The sequence below is a fragment of the Bos taurus genome, chromosome 4 (genome assembly GCF_002263795.3).
Source record: "Bos taurus isolate L1 Dominette 01449 registration number 42190680 breed Hereford chromosome 4, ARS-UCD2.0, whole genome shotgun sequence".
NCBI classification, from domain to species: domain Eukaryota; kingdom Metazoa; phylum Chordata; class Mammalia; order Artiodactyla; family Bovidae; genus Bos; species Bos taurus.
Window position 1 is genome coordinate 36,460,169 of NC_037331.1, and position 12,075 is coordinate 36,472,243.

Sequence of the window (12,075 nt, forward strand, 5' to 3'; positions counted from 1 at the left end):
AAAACTTAACTGGCAGAAAATAATGTTTCTTTTCTGCCCTTAGATTGTGTGGCCAGTATCTTACACCAGAAGAGATGAATGCAAGTGGGCTGGAAAAGATATTCTGGTAAGTATCAATCTAGTAAGTTATTTTAGTAATTGCATAAGGAATTTATTATTCTAGCATCATTTTTGCTCATTTTTATATGAAACATCATGCTTTGTGGACTTAATCACTCTTTCAAAACAAATTAATGATACATAATTTTGAATATTTTGACATTTTTATGTAAAACATTGAAAGTTTAATGCAAAGCAAGTGGGTAAAATTGACAATATATCTAATAAAGCAAAAATGTGTTCCTTTTGATGATTTATATATGCAAAAGGTAATTAACAAAATGCATTTTTTAGCATATATACTTATAGCCAGTGAAACAACTTATTTGTACAGATTGGTTTTCGATGTTAATTCTTCTTAATTCCTTTTGAATAATTGAAATTTTTCTTCTTCTGAGTCACTGTGATTAAATTACACCTTCTTTCCATTTCATTCTATTTCTTTTCTTTCTTTTCTCTCCCCTGCTTTCCTTTCTGCCTTATGCTTCTCTTCTCCTTTCTCCCTATGAACTTTCATCTTTCCTTTCCTCCTTACTTCCTATATTTCATGTACTCATTCCTTAAGGAAATATGAATTGAGAAATGACTATGTAATAGACATTGTCTTTGGTACTCCGGACAAAAGATGAAATGAACAGTAAGCAATCCCTACAATGATTAATAGGTGGAGAAGGCAATGGCACCCCACTCCAGTACTCTTGCCTGGAAAATCCCGTGGATGGAGGAGCCTGGTGGGCTACAGTCCATGAGGTCGCTAAGAGTTGGACACAGCTGAGCGACTTCACTTTCACGCATTGGAGAAGGAAATGGCAACCCACTCCAGTGTTCTTGCCTGGAGAATCCCAGGGACGGGGGAGCCTGGTGGGCTGCTGTCTATGGGGTCGCACAGAGTCGGACACGACTGCAGCGACTTAGTAGCAATAGGTAGAGGCCATTTTTCCTGAGGTAAGCTTTGTCAGCGAGTCACAGGTTTGAAGCATAGCCATGTATCTGCACAGATCATGAAAGGCAGTTATAATCATTTAAATCAATGCTTTAAAATAAATTCAGAATTTTAAATATGATTTTTTTTTTTATGTTTTATCAGGTATTTTTGGATCCAAAACAAAAGGAAATAAGTTTAAATGTTTTGTCTCTGGATTAGCATTTAGAAGAAATTTATCCTAAGTGCATTAAGTCATAAATCAACTTGTATGTATGTATGTATATATGTATGTATGTAGATAGATAGGTAGATAGATATTTTCGAGGGACAATCTGATTGATTGGTAGCAGCTGCCTACGATGTATGTATTTAGAATGATTTGAAGTGAAATCTGAGTTCATGGGAAAGGATGGCAGCAGTGTTGGCTACCAGTGAAAACAGATGGAGGTGCACAGAGCACAGGCATCTTCTGCCTATGATTAAGACATATGAGCAAACATGGGAAATTTATCCTTAAAAATTTAAGTTTAGGGACACATAGTTTTTTGAGACAGGTGCGCACTGTGTCCTTCTTTGCCTGGCAAAGCAATAAAGCTATCCTTTTCTACTTTACCCGCCTCCAAAAAAAAAAATTCATTTTAAATATAAAGATTGTAACTCATATTACACCTTCAGAAGCATAAACATTTTTCCGATTACGTGAAAGTAGACAAAAATTCTGTTCTATCAAACTTTATACTATCCTAAATTAATACATAGTTTAGGGTGATTGAAAAGGAGTAAGTTGAAAAATTAAATAAGACTTCAAAAAAGCCGAGAATTTTACGTTGATTCCCACTGACTCATTAATTTTACTTGAGCAAGCACCTTAACTGGTGGAGTGGATTTATAGTATTTTATCCGTTAAATGGGACAGTACATATTTTGCAATTATGAGTTAAATGGTTTTTGTGAAAATTATTTATACTACTGCATAAGTGTGGGCAAAATATATGACTGAATAAGTAAATATTTATCAAAATGCTATATTTAACACTAACAAATTTGAAAGATTGCAATGTAATAATAACTAAGAATGGAGAGAAATGGAGGCTTTACCTGTATACAGTTGTCACTTTTAAAAACACATTTTTTTCTCTTTCTATTAAAATATAACAGGCAAAGACATAGGCACTTAAAATTATTGAGAATCCCTCCTTTGCCAAGCACTATGATAATTTAAATAGTATTTTATTTGTAGTTTTTTAATAATAAATTTACCAAATGGCTATCATTAGCACCATTTTCTTAATCAGGAAATATAATGATTCAGAGTATTCATTCAAAATGTTCTCATTCAAAAATTTTGAAACATTTTGAGTACACTACTCAAAGCTGAGATAAAAAATTTTGTGTCTCTGCTGATGTTTTTGGTGTTGTGTGGCATATATGGATTTGAAGTTCTGCATTAACACACAGATAATGAACATTAGAAATTGAAAGAAATATCTTACATGTTCCGGTCTTTTTAAGGGTGTCTTTGTGTGTGTGCTCAGTCACTCAGTCATGTCCAATTTTGTGACCCCACGGACTGCAGCCTGCCCAGAGACTCTGTCCATAGGATTTTTCTGGCAAAGAATACTGGAGTGGGTTGCCGTTTTCTCCTCTAGGGGATCTTGGTGTGGACATAATAATAACCCACTCATAACATTTTTGTAAGACTCAATCACAAATGAAATTATTACCTAGTCTGTAATGCATGATACAGATATTAACTATTATTCGGTTCAGTTCAGTTCAGTCGCTCAGTCGTGTCTGACTCTTCAGGACCCCATGAATCACAGCACGCCAGGCCTCCCTGTCCATCACCAACTCCCAGAGTTCACTCAGACTCACGTCCATCGAGTCAGTGATGCCAACCAGCCATCTCATCCTCTGTCGTCCCCTTCTCCTCCTGCCCCCACTCCCTCCCAGCATCAGAGTCTTTTCCAGTGAGTCAACTCTTCGCATGAGGTGACCAAAGTACTGGAGTTTCAGCTTTAGCATCATTCCTTCCAAAGCAATCCCAGGGCAGATCTCCTTTAGGATGGGCTGTTTGGATCTCCTTGCAGTCCAAGGGACTCTGAAGAGTCTTCTCCAACACCACAGTTCAAAAGCATCAATTCTTCAGCGCTCAGCCTTCTTCACAGTCCAACTCTCACATTCATACATGACAGGTGGAAAAACCATAGTGTATGTAATAGAGTTGCTTAGACAATTTCTAAGTGAAAACATTGTTAACGAAATATGTTTTGGTCCTTCCTAATGATCATGATCACTGTAGTGTGGCACTGCTCTGAATTCAGTAACATTTGCAAATTGAAGATAATAACCATACTTAACTGACAGATTATCTGGATTTTATAAAAAGCATTAAGCCCAAGTACTGACCGTATCTGGTCCAATGATTAAATTAGCTCATTCAGTTGCTAAGATAGCAGATATTCTTTTTTGTCTATGGTTTCCAAAATTCATCTCAGTCCCTTTCCCTTATCTTTCATGCCTCTGGCCTTGCCTCATCTCCCCTCCCCTAACCTCTCATCTTCTTCCCTCCTCTCCCACTCCTACTCCTCAATCAGTACCAAACACTGAGGGATTCTGGTGTTAGCCTAGATACAGTTAGATCAGCAGTTGCAGTAAAGTCAGGATCCCCAGAGTTCCAAGGAATAACCTTAATGATGACCTCAGCGGTTTCCTCTCCAAGACAAGCAACTTTATTATATTTTCCAGGCTTGCTGAATATGCTTATGGTCTTGATAGAAGTAAATTAAAAGGAGCTAAACCATATGGTGTCTGTGAAGTCTGATTTAGGGTATTGATGGCACCTGATTATTTTGTAACACTTTGTAATAAGGATTCTGAAAACTTGTAAATTATGTCTCATACATTATGGTAGAGATAGGTAATTATGTATTCATTGAGAGATATAAACATTTGAAAGTTTATTGGTATAGCAGTATTAGTCATACAAATCTTAAGTCATGTAATTGATATAACCTGGTAAAATGCACATGCTTTTGTTTTTCCTCTACATTCTGCATCAAATCAGTTCAGGCATTGTGGATTTTTCTTTTTCTTTTTTAACACTTAATTAAAGGAGAACAAAGCAATTTTCATGTATTTTAGTTTAAGGAAAAATGTATTTTTTCCTTTAGCTCTTAACCAATCACTACAGTATATTTAAATAATGAAATATATTTCATACTATTTTTCTCATAACCTATCTCATTACTTTAGTATTGTTTTTAATTGACCTATTATTAAAAATACATTTTGGACATTTGGAATGAATTTTATTAAAATTAATTTTACTTCTCAGGTGACCTCATTTATGTACCTCAATTACATAACTATTTAAATAAGATACATGGCATTTATCATTTTGGGACTTTAATATGCAGGTGCATTCTTTTTTCATTTCTGTCTTAAGTATCATTTTAGAAAATAGCAAATAGTTGACTTATTGGTATTGTAGCATTTCTTCCTTGATAAGCATAAAAAAATAGCATCAGTATCTTTACCAAAATTTTCTCAGCCACTTACATTGTTTTTTCTTTTTTAAAAAAATTTCATTCAGGGCCATAGCTGTGCAGTGATACACAGACAGTTTGAAGGAAATTCTAGGCTCTATCTTGAGTAAATAATAGTCAGCTATGACTGACGGACAATAATTCCTTTTAAAGACCTCTTGTAATTCTGAAACCACATGAAGGAGGCTTGAGTGATTTTTGCAGCCATTAGGATTCCAAGATACAATTGTAACCAAAATAGGAATTGACCTGAACATTTATACAAAGATAAACTAACCACCTTCTTGAGTGCTCTCCATGGTTTCTTGAACCTAAGTTTACCCTTTTCCCACTGGTTTTAGTATTTTCTCTAAAAGTCCTCTGGAAATAAAGCTGCTTTAAACAAACCATCCTGGAGGAAATGCTATCTTCTTAGTATTAGATTCAGATGCAAGACTACAGTAGGAAAAGCAAGACAAAGATACTGGTTAATTTTATGTATTTTGAAAGGAGGTCATTCTTAAGTCTGTTTAAGGTGGTTTACATGGCACAACCAGCTGGGAAATCAGGATATGCCACTTGATTAAACCTACATGGTTCCTGTGTCAGTGAGTGTAGCACTGTATAGAAAGTTGAAACCTTTCTCCATTCTCCTGGGAAACTGGAAAGATACAAACCATTGTTTCTCACAGCTCAATTTTGCAATGCAATGTATATATTAAGTCAGTAGTTGGGATTTGAGCAGCTAATTCACAAAAAATGAACTTTGTGCTAAGAGGGAATCTCTAGTCTAAGACAGTTACAGTCTCTCTCTTTCTCCATGTATACATAGATAGACAGAGAAGGAAGAAATATAAACGTGCCGTAGGCTGCTGATAATTGCATTTCTAACAATAACATTAATTTAAATATATTTTTTCCAGAAGTGAATATGCAGTATATATATACTACTATACCTTCTTTTCTTGGTGTTGTCAGTTATAAATATTTACACTGTTATTGTATATCTGCACTAGAGGAGTGAAATGTTCATGAACCTTTTCTATTATTGTCACTTGAGAGCTGTAATTTAAAAAAAAATACATATATGTAATATTACTGTACAGATACCCTCAATAAGGACGTAAATGCAATCCAGATATCTCTATTCGCACTTCTATTAGCCGCCTTTACTATTATTTTAGATATTTTCCTGGTGCTTAAAATCCACTTTGTATTCACAATAACATTTCTATTGAGGGATTAACTTCCTTGACCCTGTTTTGCAAATGAAAAAGGAATACATGCTAAGCTGGAAAAAGAATCTGTTTCGAATCAATAGCTCTCTGAATCTTCTTTGTTTATCCTACTAAACATCTCTCTTTGTACTAAGCTTCAGTAAAACCAAATGGCAACCTTATGACTATTGGAAATATTTTGAACATCATTGGAAACCAAAATTTCAGCCATCTGAGATGAACAAAAAAATAACAGATTCTCCTAACATCACTGTTTTTGGATACATTTCAAAGTTCAGTATCATGCACCTGAATTTGGGGAAATTTTTGAAACTCTTGAGAGACTTATTTTTCTATTCTTGTCCTTAGTGGTTATTCATTTTTAACATATGCTATATTATAGCTTGTCTATCAAATTTATCATGACTCAAATTGCAGGACCTCAACAACACTTTTTGCCAAGTGCATGCAACTGAGAATTTGAAGCTACACATTCATCTTAAGTTTTGTACAATCTAAATGTGAGTTAGTCCTTGAATTTCGCTTACTTTTTCCAAGGTCAAAGCTGACATCAACTTCATTTTTAAAATTTTATTTTAGGGACTTCAAGGTATGTTAAAACGTTAAATGGATAGTTAGAATTACCTTCTAATTCTGTAAAAATCATAATGTTTCACTAAGTCTCAAAACCCTGATGTATAATTGGAGATCATTTTTCGTGGATCTCTCACACTTCTGAACATAGAAAGAATGAAGGAATTCTTAAGCAAAAGGCTAGTTTTCATATAACCTTGAAGTAGAGATATTGTATCTCTTAGAGCAAAGGGCAGTTATGCTTATCTGCAAGTACAGTGAACATAACCTCTTTCTCAAAATGTAATGACCAGCATGCTTATGCCTGCTATAAAATGTTGAGCTTACCTCAACCAGGACTTCTGCTGTGATGCACCTCACTGCGTGTGCAGGCGTCACTTGGCCCTCTTCTCACTGCACAGTGGAAACTGGAGCTTGGGGAATGGACATGAGAAATGCTGACTCTGACTACTGCTATGCCTGTGAATAATAAAGTTTTTCATCTCTGATTCAGGAGCTGTATAACTTTTGTCAGCATTTGTAAAACGGCCATGGCAGCTTGTTATCTTTTCAGTAGAGTGGAATCATAGACCCTTTACTATTCTTGATATTATTGATTATAAATTTTTGTGGGCACCCTAGATGACCTCACATGAAAGACTCTGATCAGTTTATTAGTTTTAGATATGATTCCATAATGAAATTTGATGACAGATGAGGTATACAGACAACTGATTGCTTATGAAAGCAAATGAAAAACTTTTTATTAAATGCCACAGAAATAAGCATAGATTTTCATGTGCATGCATTGTGTGTACATTTATTTCTGTTTGGAGGTGAATATCAGGTAAACTGATAGTTCAAATTCTATATTCAAAGAATACTGGTAATAATGATAGCTAACATCAATTGTAGCTTACTATATATACTAGGGATTGTTCTGTATACATTTATTTTATTAACTCATTTATGTAACTCATATTTGGTTATAAGATAAACATTTCCTTTCAAAAAATGTAGTTCTGGCTTACCTAAGTAGATACAGCACAATTCTGCCACAACTATTCACAAACAGTTGCTATATTTGCTGTTTCGCTGTGACACTGGTTCATACCATCTACCTCTTTGATAAAATGTTTATAAATTTATAATTTATCATCCTTACTCTTGGAGAACTGGAATTTCATGAAAATTCTAGTGAATAACCTTACATCATCTTTTTAACAAGACTGGACTCAGATTAATATTCAAAACAAATTTTATTAAGTCTACTTTTCATTTGTGCTGACTATGGTCGTAATCATTTTTAACTCTACTTATAAGAAATGAACAATTCATTATAGCCTTCTTGCCTGCATCATGTCACCATGTGTGGAATGTCCTAAGAGTTTTAAGCAGAAAATATTATAAGTAATAAATAGATGGTTGACTAATTTAATAATAAGATGAGTTTCCCTTCAGTTAATAAGTGCTAGGCAAGAATACACAAAAGAACTATACAAAAAATGATCTTAAAGACCTGCATATAACCATGATGGTGTGGTCACTCACCCAGAGCCAGAAATGCTGGAGTGTTAAGTCAAGTGGGCCTGAGGAGGCATTATTGCAAATAAAGCTAGAGGAGGTAATGGAATTTCAGCTGAGCTATTTCAGATCCTAAAAGATGATGCTGTTAAAGTGCTGCACTGAGTGTGTCAGCAAATTTGGAAAACTCAGCAGTGGCCACAGGATTGACAAAGGTCAATTTTCATTCCAGTGCTAAAGAAGGGCAATGCCAAAGAATGTTCAAACTCCTGCACAATTGTGTGCATTTCACATGCTAGCCAGGTAATGCTCAAAATCCTTCAAGCTAAGCTTCAGTAATATGTGAACTAAGAACTTCCAGATGTACAAGCTGGATTTAGAAAAGGCATAGGACCAGAGATCAATATACCATCATTCATTGGATCATAGAAAAAGCAAAGGGATTCCAGGAAAACATCTGCTTCTGCTTTGTTGACTACGCTAAAGCCTTTGACTTTGTGGATCACAACAAAATGTGGAAAATTCTTAAAGAGATGTGACCATCACTAGACCACCTTAACTGTCTGTTGAGAAATCTGTACACCAATCAAGAAACAATTAGAAATGGACATGGAACAATGGATTAGTTCCAAATTGGAAAGGAATACAACAAGGCTGTATATTGTCACCCTGCTTATTTAATTCATATGCAGTGTACATCCTGCAGAATGTCAGGCTAGATGATTCACAAGCTGGAATCAAGATTGTCAGGAAAATTATATGCAAGCGGTTCAGTTCAGATCAGCCGCTCAGTGGTGTCTGACTCTTTGCAACCCCATGGACTACAGCATGCCAGGCTTCCCTGTCCTTCACCAACTCCCAGAGCTTGCTCAAACTCATGTCCATCGAGTCAGTGATGCCATGCAACCACCTCATCCTCTGTCATCCCCTTCTCCTGCCTTAAATCTTTCCCAGAATCAGGGTCTTTTTCAATACTTTGCATCAGGTGGCCAAACTATTGGAGTTTCAGCTTCAGCATTAGTCCTTCCAATGAATATTCAGGACTGATTTCATTTAGGATGGACTGGTTGGATCTCTTTGCAGTCCAAGAGACTCTCAAGAGTCTTCTCCAACACCACAGTTCAAAAGCATGAATTCTTCAGTGCTCAGCCTTCTTTATAATCCAACTCTCATATCCATACCTGACTACTGGAAAAACCATAGCTTTGACTAGCCAGACATTTGTCGGCAAAGTAATGTCTCTGGTTTTTACTATGCTGTCTAGGTTGGTCATAGCTTTTCTTTCAAGGAGCAAGTGTCTTTTAATTTCATGGCTCCAGTAATACTACGCTAATGGCAGAGAGTAAAGAGGAACTTAAGAGCTTCTTGATGAAAGTGAAAGAGGAGAAAGCTGGCTGAAAGTGAAATAGCTGGCCTATAAATCCACATTCGAAAAACTATGACCATAGCTCCAGTCCCATCACTTCATGGCAAGTAGAAGGGGAAAAAGTGGAATCAATGACAGATTTTATTTTCTTGGGCTCCAAAATCAGTGCAGATGATTAGTGCAGCCATGAAATTAAAAGACACTTGCTCCTTCAAGGAGAGCTATGACAAACCTAGGCAGTGTATCCAAAAGCAGAGACATCAGTTTGCTGACAAAGGTCAATATAGTTAAATCTATGTTTTTTTCTGGTAGTCATGTGCAGATGTGAGTTGGACCATAAAGAAGGCTGAGCACTGAAGAAGTGATGCTTTCAAACTGTGGTACTGGAGAATATTCTTGAGAATCTCTTGGACTGGGAGGAGATCAAACCAGTCAATCCTAAAGAAAAAAACAACTCTGAATTTTCATTGATTCAGCTTACTGGAAATGACCCTGATGCTTGGAAGTATTGAAGGCAGGAAGAGATGGGGATGACAGAGGATGAGATGGCTGGATGGCATTACTGACTCAATGGAGATGAGTTAGAGTCAACTCCGGGAGATAGTGGAGGATAATACGTAGCCTGGCTTGCTACAGTCCCTGGGGGTTTCATGGAGTTGGACATGACTTAGCGACTGAACTACGGTAACAACAGACATCGTACTATGTACTTTGCACAGATATGTTATTAATAGCATTTTGACTTGGGGAAACTGAAGCTCAGAAATCCCAAATAACTCTCTTATAATCACACAGAGAATATGATGCTTTATTAATTCTAACCCGTCTGATAAAGCATCAGATGAGTATAGGTAACTACTTTCATGGTGTTTCTCTTTCATCATTTTGCTGTTAATTAGTTTTATTCTATATGTTTCTCTTAAATTCTTCAAGAATACCTTCAAATGTAAATACACGCTCAAGAATAAATAACCATTTTCATTAAATAATAAATATAAGCAGATTTTAAATTCTAAAGTTTAAAACATTTAATTGTATTCAGAAATAATTTCTGAAATTAATATATGTATGTACATAATATATATGCCTATATATGTATGTCCATTTATTATAAACATGGATATGTTATAAATGGATAAAGAGTTATGAATGGTTAAAGAGGTTCCATTTGTTAGAATATAAATTAAGATAATATTTTATATTATTAATTATATAATAGCATTTAATATTTTGCATATTAAAGACTCCAACTGAATATTTTAACTTTTGATATTAGATAAGACAGAGGGTAGAAAAGGGGTATATATATGAATTATAAAAAAGCATTCCTTTATAGTCTGAATTTCATTTTGTATCTCCTTCCTTAAAGCTACATCTCATATGTATTAAAGAATCAAATCTCCTTTATTTGAGTGTTAAATTCATGATAAATGCATATGTGTTAGAATTAATATGCCAACTAATTGTATCTACAGTAAATCTCTTTGGATTGTAACTCTACCTGCTTGGTGTAAATCATTGACTTAATTCCTTTAAGGCATGAGCACTAAGTATACAAGAACCTTGCATAAAATTGGAAAAAACAGAATATCATTATTGAAATCAGAGTAAGGTTTTTGACTAAATATTTCTCCTGGTTTGGCAGGAAAACATAGTTGAGTCAGTTTCACATTCATTGTGTGAATTCATTTGCATATGAGATGGCAAACGGTTATGCTAAATACATATTATATAGACCACCCATAATCATATCTCCAATGAGTGGTACAAATGTAAATAATTGGATCGCTATTACAGTGTAAAATGCAATGTAAGCCATAAGTATGTATTAATCAGCTTCTCTAGTCCACATGACATTTCAAAGTGAAATTGCTCAAAACTCCTTTAAGTAGAAGAGAATCACATTGGCTGACTTTTGTTCCTGCCTTTGTCTATAATGACTATACGTATATTTTTGACCAATTTTGAAGCTTTTGAGTAATTTGAAATAAAAATATTTATGGAATCTTAGATCAGTATTTCTAGAACTTCAAAACAAAATTTTTTTCTGAAACAAAACAAAACATTAAAATGGAAAGGTCCATTGGTTTTATTATACATGATGCTTCTTAGTTAGGGAAAGTAAAAATGTCTCCCAAAATAGACAGAACAGGCTACTCACCATTTTATCAGGTGGATGCTAAAAAATTCCAAGTCACAAAGTCAGCATTCAATTGCTAATATTATAAACAGAACACAGTTAAGTCTTAGTTCTATTTGATATTCCTCTTTGAAGAAGAGGTTTCTAACATCCTTTAATGAATGCTGAGGTATTAAGAAGACATGCTTATGGATGATCTGATCACAGCTGTAATAGAATTAAAAGAAAAAAAGAAAAAGAAAATTATTGGTAGGTAAGTATGGAACATCTTAAATAGAGAAAGGGATGAGTGAGTGACAGGAACAATCTCATGGATTACTGCTTTGGCATGAAGATTCTAGTGTTCGGCCAGCTTGCCAAATAAATTGACCAGAGAAAAAGAAAGTCAACAGATTAACTTCAGGAATTAAGCTTATTAATGGATTTTCATGCAGAGATGTATCCACCCACCATGATAGGAAAGGGCTTCCTTTGCTTTCCCAGCTGCTGTGTTATACATTAAAATATTTCAACATAAATTGTTGATGGGATAGAGACTTTTTTTTGCTTTTTAAATGAATGTTCACTGACCTGAGCCAATGTTGTACTATATTCATTCATGTTGAGCTGATTTATATTTGAACCTGAATAAGTTGTTTGATTTAATCATAAACTAAATATATTTAAATGTAGATTGTTCATGTTCACAGCCTTCTCTTTTATTT

General features: G+C 34.8%; 1 protein-coding gene across 4 annotated transcripts in view; it reads left to right on the forward strand.

The window, feature by feature from the left end:
- Positions 1-12,075, forward strand: part of SEMA3A (semaphorin 3A) — a 554,797-nt gene that overhangs the window by 376,500 nt on the left and 166,222 nt on the right. For all 4 annotated transcript variants that reach the window (XM_010804145.4, XM_024990793.2, XM_010804147.4 and 1 more), the window contains one exon: positions 44-106. In XM_010804145.4, coding sequence (XP_010802447.1) covers positions 44-106 — 63 coding nt within the window. The remainder of the gene's footprint in view (positions 1-43; positions 107-12,075) is intronic.